This window comes from Propithecus coquereli, unplaced genomic scaffold (genome assembly GCF_000956105.1).
Source record: "Propithecus coquereli isolate 6110/MARCELLA unplaced genomic scaffold, Pcoq_1.0 Scaffold203, whole genome shotgun sequence".
Lineage (NCBI taxonomy): Eukaryota > Metazoa > Chordata > Mammalia > Primates > Indriidae > Propithecus > Propithecus coquereli.
In genome coordinates this window covers 80,677-101,470 of record NW_012145301.1, presented here as the reverse complement: position 1 = coordinate 101,470, position 20,794 = coordinate 80,677, and the positions used below count along the sequence as shown (strand labels likewise).

Below are 20,794 nucleotides of genomic sequence, written 5' to 3'. Positions count from 1 at the left end.
CAGAGGGAGGTCATGTTACCCGCCAGGGACACAGCTGGTTCGTGGCAGGCCCAGATTAGAACCTCCAGTGTCCACCCTCCACTCCCAGAAAACTCTTAAAATAACATAAGGAACTGGAACACACAGGCAAATGTGCCCCAGAATTAGATTCTATAAAATGAAAACTAATGAACGACTCAAGGTGAGGTGCTGGCCATTCCTCTCCACTGGTTATATTTATCCAATCAGCAGACAAAACTGATGGCAATTTTCAGGAGATGTCAGTTTAGGACTTTTGTTCCCTCTTTCTTTTCAAATCCTTTAAAGTCATAGTATTAAGAATGTCTCCTTGATTTCTTTAAGATGCTATTTAAAACAAACATCAAACTAAATAAAATGTGTCATGACTTTGCTTTCTCATTCATAAGCAAAGCCTTTTATGAACATGCTCTGGGGAACCTGTATAGTGGAAAAATCACTTTCCAATCTTGGTTAGTAAGAATGTCCCCAAAACATTGGTGGCATTATATATGGATATAAACAAGCACCTATCCCCAGGATTGGGGGAGGGGAGAGTGAAGTAAAATAAAAGTTAGTAGCATCATTTGCATGAATAGGTCACAGTTCACACAGTTCTAACAGAGAAAGCTCCAACAGCTTCATCAACAAAAGGCTTAGGGCCTTGAAAATCATTTCACGGAGGTACCTGTGCCTGTTTTCATACATAAAGTACTACGTAAGCATCATACAGATTTCCCTCTTTGTGGGGAGTTTTACTTTTATCGCTAGTTAATTCATATCATAATTTCTAGTTTTAGAAAATGTAGAATAATGATTCCATATCCATTTGGTCCAACCCCAATTCTTCAGATAATGCCATGCACATTTTATTATTCATTTTGATTTGAACAAAAGGCAAGACTTTCCCCTCTTCTGCCCAGAAACTACCACTGGGAAATTAATATTCAAGATGAACAATGAACTCATCTCATGGCCTGTGAACTCACTCAGTGGTTGCTAGGAAGCTTGTGAATTCTTAGGATTACTTTAGATTTGGTAGCAGCAATTGGGAACTTAAGCAGTCATATAAGGCATGGTCTTCGAGATTTAAAGTTTCAGAATTTTCTAATTGTCCTTTTTGCAAGATCTCGTTAGTTTTATAGGTGCCTGTTCTAACCTCTTGAGCTTAAGTGTAGTTTATCCTGAAGGTAAAGGAAAAGCCAAGGCTAAATGTCAAGCCTATTGCTATAAATCACATTTCACAGTGGTAATTACTTATTAGTGGAGAACAGACTTTGAAAGGGTGCTGTCTCATTAGAAAGCCATTATAGAAGCCTGCAATTTTGCTTGAACTACCTACTGTGTGATAGGTATGCTAGACCAAAAGAACAGCTATTAATATCTATTTCTAAAAATTTCCAAGGATCTCTCATTTCCTAAATTTTTTTTAAAAAAATGATTGTTTCCCATAATCTTCAAGAATACTGGGGTGGGAGGGAGCTTCTAAAAACAGTCTCCTAACTGAAGTTATTTTAAGTTATTTAGTATATCTCTGAAGAGGCTTATCTTGTCCTTTGAACCCAGGTAATTTACCCACAACAAAAAACCCTTTTTACTAAAAATAAAGTATGATAATATGAGTAGTTGTTAAACCAAATGCCTGGAGAAATAGAAGAAATGTGAAAAGTCTCATGTGTTTCTAAGCTGCTTCATTTTCCACTCCATTTTATGTGACAAAGGCTGTTTATATCCAGTCACTAACCTGATACAAGTGGATTTCCTTTACATTTCCTAGGGGGAAGAGAACTTCTTATAAATGATCGCAAAGCCTGTCAATATACCATCTATTTCTGTCAGTACTCACAGTTTGAAAGGAGCCATATCTGAAAAGGAAATAGACATGATTCACTCCCCCCACCCCCCCCCAAAAGTTGCACATGGGAAAGACTCCACCTACTCTCCCAATGTTCACTGTAGGTGTTTGTCTTAATATTTACTATTTCTTTCCATTAGCAGCAACACCTGCTTTTTATTCCATATATGAACTAACATTTAAAATAAAGAATAAATGATAGGCCTCCCTCCCTGGGCAAAAACTATGTTACATCCAACCCTATAATCCCACGAAAATCTAGCAAGGCAGTCTGCTCTTGGGGACAGTCTATAAAATGCTGAATGAATGACATCACTCTTCTCCCCACTACCTTTTGATCTTCTGGCTCTTGGCATTAATCTGGACAGAAAACCACCAATCTGAAGTGGGTTACCCTTCATTGTCACCCTAAGACTATCTTACAATTTGTAGGTCAAGATATGAAATAAGAGAATCAAATAAAACTAAAAGCTTCCTCCTCAAGTCCTCAAAAATGCCTTGCAGCACCAGCAATAGCAGAGAAGTTCTTTTGCAAAGAATGAAAATATGATCCTACTGAAGCAATGTCAAGATAGACAAAAACAGGCTCCACAGAAATGTGCCTGAAATTGTTAAGGAGTCTTGCAGTTTGGTGAAGCAATTATGGCCACCTGCCCTCCTATAGCCTCATACCTGCTATCAGGACTGGTTCCTTAAGAGGTGCAAGAAAGAAGGTAACTGCTAAGTGTGGAATGAAGACATTCAAACCCTAAGTACATGAAACCCAGGATTATCTGAACACTCAGCGCAGACATGGGTTTATGTACATATGTGTTTTGAGGTTAGGTTTGGATTTAAGTGTATTTCAAAATTTACTACCACAAGTCTAAAGAATACAGCAACTAACAGCAGTGACTTAAATGACTGAAGTATAAACTGTAGTTGTGACTTCCTTTACAAATTTGGCTTTTCATGAAAGAGAAAAATCAAAGGAGACTTATTGCCAATATAGTACAACATCCTTATGTCACCTGATTTTGCAATAAAAAAGACGGTTATTTTATTTAGGTCTTATATTCATGGAAATGTGGTCACAAGACATTTTTAAAGCATGAGACACTGACCCCAGTTAAAAAGGACCTGCTGTTTTAGGAGAAAGATAGTAAAGCTAGACTATTAGTACCAACCACAAGCTTAAAACAATCTTCCCAGTTAAGACAGGGTTTAGAATGATTTGGTATAGTTTGTGGTATAACATAAAATCTCGGTTCTCCCATTACATTGTGTTTAGAAGAAAATTAATTTTTTCCAGAATGAAAAATAAATAAAAATCGATGCCTTACACATCATGACATTCGAGTGGTTAACAACAAGTGAGGAGAAAGCAACGAAAGATTATCAGCATTTTCCTCCTTCAGCATTTCCTCAAGTATTTTATCCCTGGGCTCCCAAATCACAAACCAAAGCCATTCTGTTGTGTTTCCAAAAAGGACTGGCTCTTGGGGAAATGCTTTTAACAGCACTGCATTTTAAGATGCAATGTTTTCTGAAGCTTTCACTTCCATTTACCGTTTTGTTTGTCCTTCCTGTCTGACGTGCAAATACATGATACGGCCTCCATTCTTTCCATACAACCTAATTCAAAGCAACATACGTTAAATCCACACAGAATCATGTGAGCATTCAAACCGCATACACACCATTACCCCACAGAATGCATTCAATGAGCTCCAACATAGTTCTCTGCGTGCAAATCGGAGGAGATGTATGCAGAGCCATCCGGAACCGTGCATGGAACCTGTTCCCTTTTAAGAAAAGGGGGCTGTTTAAATCCCCACGAAGGTAACCGGCCACAATGCAGGAGCGAGCAAGCCCGGCACTGCAGGCAACACTGCACGCAGGCTCGTCCACAAAGCCCAAGGAGGCTGCAGCGCGGAGCTTGCAGTCATTTATCTCCCTGCAGCCAAAACGCCCGGCTCGCCCCCCTCCCTCGTTTTACCTAACTAATAGCTCTCAAACCCCATATTGAGAGGGCCTGCTGTGGATCTTGCGGAGGTACAAAATGGTGGATGTGAGCTAATTTTTCCCTGCTTTCCCCATAACTTATCGCATCCATCACCGCCCGTGCTCTCCCGCAAGCACCCGGCCGCGGCACCGAGCACGCCCCGCGGACCCGGCCCGGGGCCGAAACGCGGCTACCAACCTGACGTCATGTAGCCCCGCGAAGCCTGGGGCGCGAAGGCCGCGGGGAAGCGCTTGTGCAGGCGGTAGTCCTTCTCGCTGCGGGACCTCATGCGGTCCGAGGCCCGATCCGAGAAATCCGAGCTAGGCCAGGCTCGCCGCAAGGTTGTGCTCCGGGTCTTCTTCATGGTGGGGAGGGCGACCTGCTGCCCCGATCCTCCGGGCCTCAGCGCCGGGGCGCAGCGCGCTGCTTCATCAGTCTACGGCGGGCACGACCCGGGCGGGCTCTGCGCACATTTTCCCAGCCCCTCCTCGTCGGCGTCTACACCGCCAGCGGCGGGTCCGGCCCTCCCCACGCCCCCCCACACCCCCACGGCGAAGGCTCCGATTTTACACACGTCCCACAATGCATTACACTTCATTTGCAATCCGCCCGGCTTATAGCTTCCAGATTCCTGGGGGGAAAGGCACGTTAGGAGGCTCCCCGGCCAGGAGGAGGCGGGGAGGGGGCGGGCGGGGTGGGGGCGCCGAGACTTGCAGCGTGAAAGCAATGGGAGCGCAGACAATGGCCCGATTCAGCGCAGGAGTGCTTAGCCAACTGTGAGCCACCGCACAAAAGACTCAAGCAAACGAGGAAGCCGAGGCCTCCGGGGCTGACCCGGGATCGGGCGCCCGGGAAGCCGGAGGGGCGGCTGGAGACCCACCGCGCCGGGTGGCTCAGTGCGAGGCGTGGGGATGACAGCGTCCGAGTCTTGTCCCCTCGGGCCTCTCCGCCGCGCGGCCCGCAGTCCCCGGCGCAGGCTGGCTCTGCCTCCCCCGCAGTCCTCGGGAGGCAGTCTTCATTACAGAGGCTCGGGCCGGGGGCGCGTGTGCACAGGGAACCGAGCAGCCTCTGCGGACCGTGGCTGCGGCAGGCGGGCTCCTGCGGAAGCCGGGAAGAACCCGAGTCGTCCCCGCGACTGCAGCGCCTCGTCAATCTTCCTCCTCCCGAGGCTCGGGGTGGGGTGCCGTGTGTGGGTGGGTGCGCCGACACACATGTGCCCCCTACACATGCATGCTCCTACTTACTGGCCGAGGCGGCGACGCGAGCCATGGCTGCCAAGGATGCGGAGCCCGCCGACCGACCCCCGTACGGTGGCACGGCTGCTCCGTCTCGAGCGCGCAGAATGGCTACTGAAGGGCAGGAAGCAGGACAGCCGCCCAGTCTCATGCTAATCACCGAGCAGCCTTCAGTCAGAGCGCGGATCGTGTCAGGCTTCTCATTTTCATGTAAAACACCCTGCGGCGGCGGCGCTGGGACCTTGGCGGGTGCCCCAGCGCGAAGTCGGCGCTCGGATATTTACATATTTTTAGGATGGCCCCTCCCCCTCGCAGAGACAGCGAGCTCGCCTTCGTGGGAACCGGAGATCTGCGGCGCCCTGCCTTGCCCACCTGCGCCAACCCCGAAGTCAGCCAGAGCCAGAGGGAGGGGGCGCCACCGCGAGCTCTCCGGCAGCCGCAAACGCCGGGCGCCCTGTCCACACCGCCGGGAAGACGCAGTGCCAGTGGCCTCCGGCTCTTCCTCGCTCCCTTCTCGATCCCCGGTGTAAGTCACCACCAGCCGGCTACGCTGCATTCAAGTCCACAGCCCTTTACGCGGCACGGCTCTGCACAGCTGTGTCTGTTCCAACAACCAATCGCTAAAGGACAACAATGCGCGCGGCGAGCGAGAGGAGGAGGGGGCGATGCGCCGCCCGGGCCAGGGCGCAGGGCCGGGGACGCGGGGCCCGGACCCAGAGGTCGCGCCGAGTTACAGGCACCCCGCCACAGTGCTGCTAACCCCGACGACGCTCCGCCCCTGCCGTTTTTGCAAAAACGCTTATTTCGCCATTCGGGTTTCCAAAAATGCTTTGGTGCTGTAAACAACAACAAAAATAAATCTGATTTCCTTTTTTCAACAACGCATTTTGACGTGTTTGCGCATTTCTTTCGTCTTTGAGAACGCAACGTTCAAAATCATTTTTATGCTTGTTTCATATTCACAGGTGCCAAGATACAAGACATTAAATCTCAATGGGGATATGCTCTAAGCAGGCTGACACCAACAAAAAAAAAAAGCCAGCGCGTTCTAAATGGTTAGGATTCAGGAGGTTCTAGCACAATCTGGTGCTATTCCAAGGTTGGAATTCTTTGGGGGCCAAGAAGGTTCTTGGAGAACCAGGCAGAAGGGGGCAGGGTTAAGCCATAGGCATTATAGAATCTAGAACTGGAGTTTCCATCATTCAGTATCTCAAACCTGCCCTCTGTAACCTGGGCCCGTGTAACTATCTCTTGGAACACCCGGGGTAAATAAATAATCATTAAGTATCATATGGAACTTATATTTACATTCATCAAAATTTATTACTAACTGTAAACCAATTAGGTAATGTTCAGTGGCATTTTGGGGGATAGTCCCTCAAAAGCCACATTTTGTGAAATGCCTCCTTACCTGGAAGAGAATTGCTAAGAACAGAAAGACTACAGCTTTAGAAGCTATAGAAGGCTAACTGTGTAAAGGACCATAAAGGTAATAAAAACAATTGTATTAATGAATGTAGGAGAATTGACATTTAGATATCTCAATTCCATTCAACAATTACTCGATACCTCTCATGAGCCAAAAGTGGTTATATGAATGATTATATAATAGTTAAAACTTAAGGCTAATGATGATTGCTATGGCAACTGTGATAGTCATTCATTGAGCAAGTAATTATTGACCGTCTAGTAGATGCTAACATTGTGATGGATGCTGAGCAAACAGAACACCATACATGGCCCCATGCAGCTAATGGTCTAGTAGGGGAGAGATACAGTAACCAAATAAGTGCACAAATAGTGTGGAATTCTATGAAGAAAAATAATCTGTATAGGAAATGACAGTTGAGCTGAGATCTGCAGCGTGAGGAGCCACCCAAGCAAAGAATGGGGGGAAATGGTGTTTCAGAAAGTGGGAACAGCCTGTGCAAAGGCCCCGAGGTAGAAAATAATCTTGGCTTCTGTTGGAAGATGTGAAAAAAGGTCAATGTGGCTGGAACTAGAGCATAAGAAGAGACAGGTTTGAGATGAGGTCGTTGAGGGAGGGAAGAGCCAGATCAGGCAAAGACTTGCAGGCCACGTTCAAGGTTCTACTTTCAATTCCCAGGGCAGTGTGGACCACTGAAGGGTTTTAAGCAAAGAAGGGGTGCTAGTTTGAGAATTTCTACCTAAAAAGATCTTAGAGGATGAATCTGTTTGAAGGGAGGGGTCAGCTAGGAATATTTCTGGAAAGTAAGTGTGAATCACACTTCACTGAAAACTAAGAAAATATTAATAGTTCGTATGAAAGAATGGAGGTGAGTTGATGGCTATTTGGGAGGAAGAGCTAACTGACCGAGGCTTTGTCCACAGGCACATTTGCAAAATGTGTGTTTTTGCCTTCCTTAACCCAGGCTCCAAACTGCTAGTTACAATTTTATTTCTTCTCATCCCACCTCTGGCAACGTGTGAGCAGGAAACAGTGAAGGAGTGATACCTGCCCAGCACCCTTCACCCCCATGCCCAGGGACAGCAGAACGCTGGTGGGGTGAACTTTTATCTCCACACCAGCTCCCTGTTTAAAGAAATTAATTTAATCATATGAAGCTATCTCCATAGCCCAAAGCATGTCTACTTATTTATGAATAATTTGAAAAGGCAAGTAGAAATCTTTTCCTGGACTACTTCAGAATATTTCCTAGTAGAGGCAGACTTTGGAGATATCGTGGGTTCAGTTCCAGACCATTCCAATAAATTGAATATTGCAATAAAGCAAGTCACACGAATTTTTTGTTTCCCAGAGCATAAAAAAGTTATGTTTACACTACTGTAGTCTATTAAGTGTGCAATATAGCCTTATGTCTAAAAATGCACATACCTCAATTTAAAAATATTCTATTGCTAATGATCATCTGAGCCTTTGTAATCTTTTTGCTGGTGGAGGGTCTTGCCTTGATGTTGATGGCTGCTGACTGATCACTGTGGTGGTTGCTAACTTTGGGGCAGCTGTGGCAATTTCTTAAAAGAAGACAACAATGAAAAGACAACAATGAAGTTGGACACATCGATTGACTCTTCCTTTTACAAAAGATTTCTTTCTAGCACGCGATGCTGTTGACAGCATTTTACCCAGAGTAGACCTTCTTTCAGAATTGAAGTTAATCCTCTCAAACCCTGCTGTTGCTTTATCAACTAAATTTACATAATATTTTAAATCCTTAGTTGTCATTTCAACAATGTTCACAGCATCTTCACCAGGAGTAGATTCCATCTCAAGAAAGCACTTTCTTTGTTCATCCACAAGAAGCAACTCTTTATCCATTCAAGTTTTATCATGAGATTGTAGCAATTCAGTTACATCTTCAGGATACACTTATAATTCTAGTTTTCTTGCTATTTCCTCCACATCTGCAGTTATTAATATTTCCTCCATGGAAGTCTTGAACCCCTCAAGGTCATCCATGAGAGTCGGAATCAACTTCTTCCAAACTAATATTAATGTTGATATTCATGACCTCCTCTCATGAAACACGAATGTTCTTAATCTAGAATGGTGAATTCTTTCCAGGTTTCCAATTTACTTTCCCAGATCCATCAGAGGAATCATGTTCTATGGCAGCTACAGCCTCACAAAATATATTTCTTAAATAATAAGGCTGGAAAGTTGAAATTATTCCTTGATCCATGGGCTATGCAGAATGAATGCTGTGTTAGCAGGCATGAAAACAACATTAATATCCCTGTACATCTCCAGCAGAGGTCTTGGGTGGCCAGGTGCACTGTCAATAAGCAGGAATATTTTGAAAGAAATATTTTTTTCTGAGCAGTAGGTCTCAACAATGGCCTTAAAATATTTAGTAAACCATGCTGCAAACAGATATGATGTCATCCAGGGTTTCTTGTTGCATTTATAGAGCCCAGGCAAAGTAGCTTTAGCATGATTCTTAAGAGCCCTAGGATTTTTGGAATGATAAACGAGCACTGGGTTCAACTTAAAGTCACCAGCTGCATTAGCTCCTAGCAAGAGTCAGCCTGTCCCCTGAAGCTTTGAAGCCAGGCATTGACTTCTCCTCTCTAGCTGTGAAAGTTCTAGCTGACTTCTGCTCAATAAACCTTGTTACTTGAAGCAAACCTCAGAATCTGTTTTTATTCCACACATGCTATATATCTGGTGATATCTACTGCTGCCTTATTTGGCAAAATATCTATAAGGCTCTTTTATCAAGCTTTCAAGTCTGTCCTCAAAATGATTAAAATATTTTCATCAAAATCAGAAGAGTTCGTTAATCAGGCTGTTCATTTAACTAAAAGAAACTAGCTCACCATGACCTTGGTCTACAGGCCCTAAGTCCAGCTTTGCAATCACATTTTTTATGCTGTCTCAGTTTTTAAGCTGTCTCATACCAAAATACTGTCTTTGCAAATTAGCATGTGCAGCAGCTATATTTGTTCATTTGAACAATCTAAAGGTATACCCACAAGGCTTCCAGTAAGCAAAGATGGCACCAAAATATCATTTACAAAGCCAGGAGCCACCAGGCATGCTCTCACAGAGAACAGACTTCCTCTAGAAAGACCTAAGGTTTTTCTGAAACCCAAACAGACAAACAACAGCCTTTCTCACACGGAATCTAACAAACTTCTGAATGAAACAATAGTTGATTTGTGCCACGGAACCTCCTCACAAGTTGAGAGAAAAGAATAGAAGTTTAATTGTCCGATTTATATGATTGACAATTTTAACAATTCACAAAGTAAATCTTTAAATTTTCCCCATTCATCTCAGGCTTACCTCGCGTAAACAAATGTAACTTTTGCTTCTTCTTACAGGCTCCAGTAGGTAGGACAAGTTCTCTACTGGACCATCTAAGACTCTCTCCATGACGTCTTCGTGAACTTCTTCATGCAGCTCCTGTTTGACTAACCCTGAAAGACTCGCTAAAAATCGCAATATTGGTGGTTTGTTCAGATGATAGTGACTGGCACTAACCTTGTCAAACAAAAGTGTAATTCTCACCCTTTTATAAAGAAAAATGCATACCTTATTCTTTATGTTGAACAAGTCCTTGAAGTATTTTGCTACAAGATAATCGGTGGACTTTTGTGCAATCGAAAATATTGTCATGGTTAGTCCCCATCCCATTATCAACTCGTGACAATCATGTGAGCTGTAAACCCATTTAACGAGCACAGATAAACTGCAATTGAAGAGCACACACTGAAAGGAAAAAGACGGCACAGGGCCGCACAGAACGGCTCCCACCAGATCATCCTTAAGTGGCACATGCCACCAGACACACTCACCCAGCGCCAATCCCGGTATCAATTTTTAACACATCATTTCCTTTGTACTTTTTACTTAAAAGTTCACGATAAATGCAAGTTCTCACATTTTCTTCTGATGCCCCAATGAATCACGCTGGGCACTCATCGCAATGTGTATAATACATCGAACTATGCACATTTCTCAGCAACGTCATTTCCCGTCTCAGGACTTCTTAGGAGCTGCCCTGTTGGCATAGGATGCCTGTCACCTCCTTCGCCTCCTAGAAAACTCTGACCCATCCTTCAAGATTCAAACTGAGGTCAGTTCTCTGAAAGACTTTCCATCTTCTCCCCCTTTCCCATTTCCCTGCAGGTTTAGAAGCCTTCGTCCTGTTTATATAACAATAGGTGGCCTTCCTATTACAGCACCCACCTCATTGTCATGCAATGCAATACCGTGCAAAGATGCCTGCCTGCTTCCCTGGCTCAGGTGCTCCTTGAGACAATGACTGCTTTGTTCACGGAACACTTGCTATGTGCTAATAATGGTTCTAGGTACTGGGATACAAAGTTTAAAAACCAAACAACAAAACAACAACAGAAACAAAATCTTCTGTCATTAAGGGATCTACATCCTAATGGGAGGAGATGAAAATAAACACACAAATTAGTAAATCGTATAGAATATAACATAGCAATAAGCGTAACGGAAGAAAATGACGCAGGGAAGGAAGACTGAGATAGAAGGTTTGCAATTTAGGATGCAGTGGCCAGGGAAGACTTCGCTTTATTAATCATTTATGTCTAGTGCCTTTCAAACAGTAGGCCCTCAATAAAGTGTGCCACGATGGGCTAATTTTAGGCCCTCTTCAGTGCTGTGCCCCTAGCAGAGGTGAATCAAATGCCCGTGGATTTAGGATCATAAAGAAATAAATATTATACCTACTTCATTTTCCCTCATATCCATTGATAGGTAAGAATTCCTGCATCTAAGGAAAAATGATGCCTTATGTTTGCATAGCACTTTACAGTCTATTCAGCCCTACAAGCAAGGCAGGCGAGGCAGGGTCGCTATCATAAGTAAAGACGATAAAACGAAGGCTCAGAGACAGTAAAGCATTTGCCCAGAGTCACACAGATCTCGAAGAACTAGATTTCCATTTTTGAGATTCCCAGCCCAGGATCTTTTTTCCTGCCTCACCCCACTGCCTCTGTATCGCCTGAAGTGAGCACTCACTACACTTAGGGTTTTCTTGTTAATTGTTTGTGGAGTCTGAATGAGATTTATATAAATCTTCCTGTTGCTAGACCACCCCCCAAATTTTTAGGTTGTCTTATTCACAAGATTTTATGAATCTATGTGCATGTAAAATAGAAGACGCATTTTATTCAGATGACTCAAATGACCTCCCCAGCTCGTTTATACAGATGGTGTATGAGATTTAGAGAGTTAAATCCACATGCCTCTGTCAGACTAATCAATCTGGAAAGTTTTCTTTTCTCAATTCTGCTTGCAGGTCACCACAGAGCTGCTTCCCAAGCCAATGAAAAACCACACCACAACACAGATGGAGTTTAAGGGATGGATCCTTTTTCCAGCATGTGGCTTCCTGTAATTTAAGGAAATGTTATATATGAACAATTAAAATCATATATCAAAAAAAGAAGCAAAGCTCAAATAGTTTCCTGTTTTATCAAATTACAATAATTGTAAAAAAAGTCTCCAGATATTTAAATTCCAGATTCTATTTAAGAATCACTTATTTAACTCCAGCAAATTATAAGACTTTTATGTGATATCACTTAATAATTACTAGTAACATTTCTAATGTTAATATAGAATGAAAAATATAGAGATGCTGTTACTTAATAATTTCTGCTAAATCCATTTGAAAGATTTTTTTTAAACTTTGTTTCAATATTTTTAGCAGTTTAAGTATTTAGGCTTATGGATAATCTTAAATCTTCCTATTATTATCCATATGATATGTTAAAGGTGCCATGGAACTTCTGTTTCAAACACAGAGGGTTAACTATAAACTAACAATAGTTTGCAATGGCTTTCATTAGAGTTAACATATTACTTATTATTCAACTAGGATGCTTTTTAAAGTAGGAAGGATGCTATAAATTACACTAGGAAAAAATGCTTACACTAGTACCCTCCTGGGCAAATGGGGATATATGGTCACCCTACTTTTAGTGGAAGGAGACTAATCAAAAAAAGTAAGTTTTGCTTTATCAGAGGAACAAATAAATCTAAGTGGGGAGATAAGAAAAATTAACTGTAGGATCAGATATTTTTAAATGTAAAATAGTAGTGTTTGGGGGTATCTCTATTTGTTCTTCTCTCTTCCCTGACTACAAGGGTGAAGACTCAAGATCTGCTACCAAAATTTAATTTTTGGCCAGACATACACTGAATTGGTTCTGTTATGACTCCATTTATTTAAAAAAAAAATTGGCTCAGGTAACTGCGTATGACGGCAAGTGCTTCCAGTAACAAGAATGTGAAATCCAACCTAACTCGCATGCCCTGGGCTTTTCTTCCGACTTGCTTTCCCGTCCCCCAGAGAACAAGGGAGCACTGTTCTGAAGGGCCAACCAAGCTGAAGACACTGGCAGCGGAGGAAAGGGACAAGTCCTACCATTTTACATGTAGAACGTGCTTCACGACACAAACTAGACTGGATCCAATGGTCCACACCCGGTCTCATCTACAAATGGGTTTCCAAGGGGCCCTGCTTCTGTGCCAGTGAGGGAAGTGCTTCCTACCTATCCCTGTGGCTTCGCAGTAGAAAGCAGGGAAAATATTCTGTTAGGGATAAGGCCTAACTCGAATTAGAAGCTACGATAAAGAGTCAGAAGGCAATAAAAGAAAGTTGAACCCAGAGATACGGTTCCAAAATCTGAGAGACTCATTCCCAAAGGATATCTGATCTGGCTTCCTGGCCCTAGATACTCTGTTAAGACATCACCAAGTCCTTGGAGAGGAACCTCCCACAGACTTTTCCAGAGCTATGATATATTTTTAAACCTAAATTGTTTAAGTTTGAGGTATAAGGGAATCCATTCATGGTTGGATCCATCAATGTCTCCACGGAGTCATCGCCTCCATGCTAATGAGCACTAACAACTGCACATGTGCTATCCTCAACTAAGGTCCTGTAACAAGTGACAAGTAACTGCCTTGGATGAGAGGGGATGTATATCCTACATATGTATCGATTATAAGAACATCCAGTGTGCTTTCACATGTCACTACAGACTGTTGCCCACACCACCACAACCTCAGCAGCTAAAATACAAAGGCATAACGGAAAGTGATTTTATGCACTTGTCAGCGTCCACACATGATCAGGGTTCAAGAACAGCAGGGGTGTGTTATACCCACAGAAACAGGGCGGGAGGCTCCAGGCTGTGCTGTGCACGGCTGCAGGGTCCCGGAGGACTCAAAGGCCTAGGAAGGGGGACTAACGGGGAGGGAGGCCCTGAGCCACCTCCGAGGGACACAGTTCTCTTGACTACCCCTTCGGAATTTTGCCAGGACAAAGCTTTCCCTACAAGAATTTTGCTAAAGCAATATGGCTCTGGGGTTAAAAGTGAGCTCCTTGGAATATCTCTGTCGGTGTCTGAATCCCAGCACCTCATAGCTGGGTGAACGCAGGCCTATCCTGGTCACTCTCCTCTCCTCCGTCCTTCCTCGGTTACGTGGAGAAAACAAAACCACCCATCTCCTTGAGCTGTCCTCAGGCTAGTGCCTGGCAATTAGTTAATGCTCAGTAAATGTTGATTTAATTATTGGTCCAGGACTAAACACATAGACAACGTCTTCTGACCACCATGTTTGACCCTAGACAGCTCAAAAAGTTTTGTCACATTGAATAATTCAAGCGCTCTCTCTCTCTCTCTCTCTCTCTCTCTCTCAATTCCATCTCTTCCTCTCTTTCTAGTCTTTCAATGATTATTACCTTTACAACCATTCGTAACTTTAAAAAAATCTAAAATGAATCACTATCTCCAGCATCCTCCCAAACAACACGAAGACTGGAATCATTCAACTCTGTGCACACTGGCTCACAGATTAGGTGGTTCAGTATTTTATTTGGTTCCCTTCCATTCTCTCTCCCTCCCTCCCTCCTTCCTCCTGATTCTTTTCCCCCTCTCTCCCCCCTCTTTTTCTTTGTTTCCTCTATTACTGTTTCAAATAGTCAAACCTTGTTGAGATTTACCCTATTTACCAGTCCCATGTACAGCATGAGCAGGCCAGCTCCCTTGGGGCTGAGCGCTGGCTCAGTGGTAGTGAAAGGTGGATGGAGCTGGATTTGTATTTTATGACACCGAAGAGCCAAGAAATGCTACGTAAAATTTCACCTGGAAATTTATCTTTTTTTTTTATCTGGGGGCTTTTCAGGATATAGAGACTGCTATATTGCTGGAAATGGAAGCGAGTAGCTCACTTCTTCTTTTTTGGTCTCTAAACAGCAGTAATCCTTTAACGATCAATTATAAAATCTAGAGAATGTTAAAAGAAATACATAATACACACACAGGGGACAGAGGTTTCCAGCCATCCTTTCATATTTTCATGATGACACATATGGTAGTTTCTCTCTTCCTCTCTCCCTCTCTCTCTCTCTCTCTCTCTCTCTCTTCAGTGGGCTTAAGGCAACAGGGCCACTCTGGGACCCACAGGGAGGGAGTCTCTAAGAAAAACAGCATGACAAGGCTTGGGGTTGGGCTGGAGGTGACAGAGGGCACACCGAGCCAGCAATCAGGAGTCTTAAACTCATGTCCTCCTTCTGCTACCAACTTCCTTTGTCATTTCATTTCTCCAAGCCCGTGTTTCCTCACTCATCGACCTCAGTGAACTTCTGGGGAAGACGGGGGTGAGAGGGGGGGCCTTGGGGCGGAACAGCGAGTGTGAGGAAGAACACCCTGCGGAAACGTGAGTCCTGCACCAGGCTCTGAGGACGCCTACACGTGAGATCCCATAACCTCTATGAGCCTCGGTGGTTTCACCAAGAAAAGGCAGGGATTGCAGTGGATGGCCTCCAGGTCTCTTTCCTCACTCGAACTCGATGACATGCAATTATAAAATAATAAACATGAACACACTTCGAAGTCCACATAAAGTGCTACCTGAATATAGGATATCCCATTTTAATACAGAAGAACTGATTAGGGCTGGGGTAATAATAAATAAATAGTAGTGCAGCAAGTCCTGATAAAATTTTACTTTCGAACAACAGGAATAGTAAAAAAGGAAACGCTTAGGAACCCAGAATTACTGAGTTTGACTATTGTCCACGCCAGTTCAATGCTAAACATGGAATTTGAAGTCAGATTTCCTTTTAAGTCCTGGCTCTGGCTCTCACTGCCTCTGTATGCCTGGATAAGTTTCCACTCCACATGCCTCCATCTTCTCATCTTTAAAATGGGAATAATAACAATGCACAAGTGGCAAGTTTGAGTAAGATGATCTGGGTGGAGCTCCCGGCTCAGTCAGACACACTGGAAGCCCTTGGTAGACGTCAGCTACAATGGTTTTATTTTCCCTGCTGTACAAGACAAGTAAAATCTAGTAGGTCAAAGATTTTCACTAAGTATTTATTTGATGACTATTCAGTCTTATTTTGGAAGAAAAGCTTGTTTTATGTCCTAAAGAGAAAAGAAAAATAGAGATAGGGGCCTGGCTATACTTTAGTATCTTTAAGAAAAAAAAAAGGTTTGCAGTGTGGGTGGAACACACTCAGCACGCAAGATGCCGAGGGATTCCTGCATCTCCCCCACCGACGCCGGGATCCTCTGCACCGGCCGCCGCTCGGCAGCACTGCCCCAGCCCTGGGCTGGCCTGGGGTGCCGGGAACCTTCCCCCATCCCATAGCACAGCTCTCCCCCACCCTCCAACACCAAGCACACGTGGAAACCAGTAGGGCCCCAAAGAGATAATTACTAACATTTTCGAAAGAATTATTACTGTCAATAGAGTGTTATATTACAGAAAAAACAATACTCAAAGAATTCCATGGACCAGGTCTTTAAATTCGATGGATTTTAGTCTAAGGTGGCACAACGGCGTGGCCCCACAGGTCTCTGCACCTCCAAAGAGATACGGCCTCCAAGTCCTCCCCGATCCCCCAGTCACGCACACACGCGCGTGCATGTGTGCACACACACACACCGGGCCACTGTCCAAGACTTGTCTACACTGCATGCATTCACCCTGGTTCCGGGCCTGTATTGTCAATCCTGCTGGTCTTCTCTCCTCTCCTTAGTGCCTGATTCTCGGCCAGCAAACTAGTGTCCATGTGTTTTGAAGTGTCCTAAGTGGTGGCTTGTGTTTCTGGGCATGGTCCGCCTCGCCCCCATGGTCCAGGTGTCCGAGCTCTTCCCCGCCAACTGCACCTAGCCAGTCGGTGGTGCCTGGTCCCATGTCAGCTCCACCTTGACCTAACAGTGGCAAAAGCAGGGCGGACGCTAGACAGCGAGGCATAATGTAACGGCACCTCCGTGTACAGGCGGAGGGTAAAGGCATTTGAGGGGTTGAGGGTGGGGGTAAACCTAAAACTAGGGTGCGGTTTCTCTGGGAGAAGGGGAGGGGGTGCTTTCACTTCCAAATCGGGGAAAGCTGAAAGGAAGCAGTCAGCATGTTTTCATCTAACGAGGGAGATTGTAAAGGAAGAGGTAGGGCAAGAGAAATCAGCAGGCTGAGAGAAGGCTGTGCCTGGGGTAGGGAGCTCGGGGAAAGGCCCTGCAGCCCAGAGTGAACGGAAGGAGGCGCGGGGACGCGCAGCGCTGGCCCGGAGTGCCGGGACGCAGAGGCAAGCCTGCAGGTGCCCGCACACCCGGCGCGAGTCCCCGGCCAGGGCCGTGCAGCTCCCAGGGTCCTAAGTTGCTGCAAACGGTAGAAGAAGGAAAGGCCGCCTTCATGAAGGGTTCAGGCCCATCAGATGTTGCTAACTTCATGGTTTGTTTTTCCTGTTTAGTTTGTTTAAGGTATTTGTATTAGTTTGCTTGGGCTGCCATAAAAAAATACCACAAACCGGGTGGCTTAAACGACAGAAACTGTCTCACAGTTCTGGAGGCCGGAAGTCCAAGACCTAGGTTATCATCAGGGTTGGTTCCGCCTGATGGCTGTGGGAGGAATCTGTTCCAGGCCCAGCCCCTGGAGTCCGGTGGTTTGTTGGCGATCTCTGGCATTCCTTGGCTCCTGCCTCATCACCCCGTGTTCACGTGGCGTTCTCCCTGTGCGTGCGTGTGTCCAAACTGCCCCTTTTTATAGGGACACCCGTCAACTGGACTAAGGGCTCACCATACTCCAATATGACATATCTTCGTAACCAATTATATCTGCGACGACCCCATTTCCAGATCAGGCCGTATTCTGAGGTATTAGGGGTCAGGACTTCAACATAAGCATTTGTGAGGGACGCGATTCAACCCACATCAGTGTTGTTGAGGAGAATCCCTTCACGTCTTCAGACTCCTAAACCAAAGCCAGATTCACTAAGGAAAAAAACAAACCAAGCGAAAGATGGTCCAATCATGCATCAAGAACGTCTTTGGCAGTTTATCAAAGCAAAACTTCCCTTTTGGGTAAACTTGTGCTTCCTTTACACAGGAAGACGCCAACTTGTTTTCTGTGCTCCAGAGAAAGGGAGCATGTGCCCCTTCGCTAGCACAAAGCCAAACGTGCCCAAAGAACAAGGGGTACATCAGCTCTGCCTCACGGCCACAGGCGTAATTGCGTGGTTTGAGCACTATCCAAAGGAATGAAGTGGAGGAAAGGGTGGGGAAAAGTAGCACTTGACATGTTTAACTCTCGTTAACAGGAGCCAGCGTCTGCCCCATCCCTGTGCAGACTGCGCGAGCCTCTGGCTTCTTCCTTGCCAAACCCCGGGGCCCAGAAATAAGCAAGTCAGAGTAAGAAGTAATCACGGGTTGGCAAGGAGCAGACAAGAGAACACGTCCAGGTCCCTGCACGGCTGTGCTGCCTCAGCATCGGCCGTGAGCCCTCCCTCATGAAGGCCCCCTCCCCCAGGTCCCCTAAGGCCAGGAGACAGGACATGGGGTTCAGGGTAGCTGGCATCCAGGTGGCATGACAGAAAGGTAGGGGGCGTAGAATCCAGGGTGTGAAATGCACTGGGACACCAACTAGCTGTGTGATCATGTCTGGGCATCAATTTCCCCAACTGTAAAATGGGGCTAACAGAGCTCTCCAGGCTGCCAGAAGGCTCAGAGAAGTTCATGTATGTGAACTACTCAGGACAATGCCCAGCAAGGAGCAAGGACTGTAAATGTTAGCTGCTGTCTGGGCAGCAGTCAAAGGTGGTTCTTGCTTGGAGCCTTGCACCTTCACCCTTTGAAACATGAAGTTGTCTCAGGGGAATGAAAAAAAAGTGGAGGTCTCCAACACCATATTTATCTCAAGATACAGATGGGCCCAAGGCATCTGCCTACCATTCTACAGTATTAAAAAGAGCATCGGCTTTGGAGCACGGATGTAAGTCCTGGATCCAGCACTTATTAGATGCATAACCTTGCTCAAAGTCCAAAATCTCTGCTAAGCCATCATTCCCTTCAAGGTAAATGGAAAAACAGCTCTGCCCTAATGTCGTGTGAAGGAGTCAACAAGAGCGTGCACGGAGCGTGCTCAGCAGGGCGCCCGCTGACAACTAGGAAAGTGTTCAGTCGCTAGTCACAACGTGTCTGATCATAAACGGGAAAGGCAGGTAGATTCGCGGCCTCCAGTAGTTCACACGGTGGCTTTGGGACAACGGGGGGAAGAATTTCCCTTCTAAGGACACATGACTTCATCTCTCCAAAACTGCTGTGACAGCTGTGTAAGTCGGTGACGTCTGTGATATGGACGGTTTCTAAGAGTTATGACATCTGCATGCAGTGCCGGAGTGCGTAACGTCACACGGCAGCACTGAGCTGACCCCCCATGGAAGGATTTCAGAATGGATAGGACGCATCCTTCAAGAACTTGGCATTAGCCTAGCATGGAGAAGGTATTAAACACATGTTTGCAGGAGGAAGGGAGGGAGACACGGGGCTGTCATTGAGGACTGTCTGCTCTGTGTTCAGCTGATGAGATGCCAGTGCTTGCAGAGGTGCTGTTCAGTGGGAAAGGATGCTGCAGAGAAAGACGGTCGGAAGAAAAAGACTTGGTCTCTCCTGTCTCTTACCTGCTACTTCTTGCTTCATCCAGTCTGGTTCTCCCTTCATTCTGCACCTGGGCAGTGCTGTTAGTAGCGTCCCGTAACAGGACTGCAAACCCACAGTAACAGCTTACACCTTAGCTCTCTATCCCCTTCTCTTATGTCCCCAAGTACCCTCAATGCACTCAGGGACATGCAGGCAGGATCTATTCTCAAAGTTTGTATTACTGAAAAATCCACGTGGTCCCCTGGTTAGAAGCAGCCCACTGACAAAGCATTTCTTAAGTACCAGGCCCATCTCCAAGGATGCCCTTCCTTAGCTTTTATCCTGGGCCACAAACAACCCTAAGGCCTCTTATCTTGCATCCGTCTACACCACCCAACAACCACTCCCAGAATCCTTGGTGTCCACCCTGGCACTGGGCCCCCATCTCTGCGGACACACAGCCTGGAGCCAGGGAAGTGTTCCCTCGTCTGGCCAGCAGTTTCAGAGCACAGGGGTGGAGCAGATGCATGTTGACACTGAACTCTTAAAGTACTTTCCACGCAAGCATTGTTACAAAGGGGGCTAAGGTTCTTCACTGGTTTTAGGCATGTGGCTATCGGCCAATTGTCCTAAGTGAAATTTTAAAAACACACGCATATTTTAAAGGAGGAGTTCCTACAACCCCACAGAGCGTTAAACACCAGTCTATTTAAAGAGCAGGACCCTGGATAAATGGACTCCCGGCAAAGGGAGATACAGAAATGCACTCATCCGTCAGGCTGGACGTCCACATTGTTTAGCTTCCAGAAGCCGAGGCGCTTCCTCTTCCTTCCTCAGCGCCACTAACAAAGCAAATATGAGGCAGCCCGGCCCCCACGCAGCCCCCACAGATGGAGGAGCCTCATTTGTCTCCCTGCACAGAACCAGATCACCATAACTCAAACCCGGCAAGAAGGCTGCAGGCAAGAGGTGGTGACCACAACACGCAGGCCATTGGACAGCCGAGCGTCCAGCCCCAGTCACAAAACAGCTGTTTCCGCTCTAGGACCGATCAGCTGTGTCATTCCCCGCCCCCCTTCCTGAAATACTTGTCCTTAGACCGGCCAAAGCCAATGGCAGAGACAAAAGGTAAAACACACAAACACACAACAACACTACGAAAGGTGAGGAAGGACTTTTTCCAAACTCAGAAAGGTCGGGGGGGGGAGGGGGGACACCTATGGCTGTGATGAGATGGGGGAGGAAACATTTTAAGCAAATCACAAGGTACATCTGTGGCCCCAGTTACCACAGGACACGGGTTTTTGTCATGCCCTGGAAGTCAGT

At 45.7% G+C, this 20,794-nt stretch overlaps 1 protein-coding gene across 1 annotated transcript in view; it reads right to left on the bottom strand.

Annotated features, from left to right (window-relative positions):
* The window catches only part of STOX2 (storkhead box 2), a 116,316-nt gene extending 110,691 nt beyond the window's left edge, over positions 1-5,625 (bottom strand). The window contains exon 1 of the mRNA XM_012643999.1: positions 4,035-5,625. Within this exon, the coding sequence (XP_012499453.1) occupies positions 4,035-4,200 (166 nt within the window). The 5' untranslated portion in view covers positions 4,201-5,625. The remainder of the gene's footprint in view (positions 1-4,034) is intronic.
* Between the last annotated feature and the right edge of the window lie 15,169 nt (positions 5,626-20,794).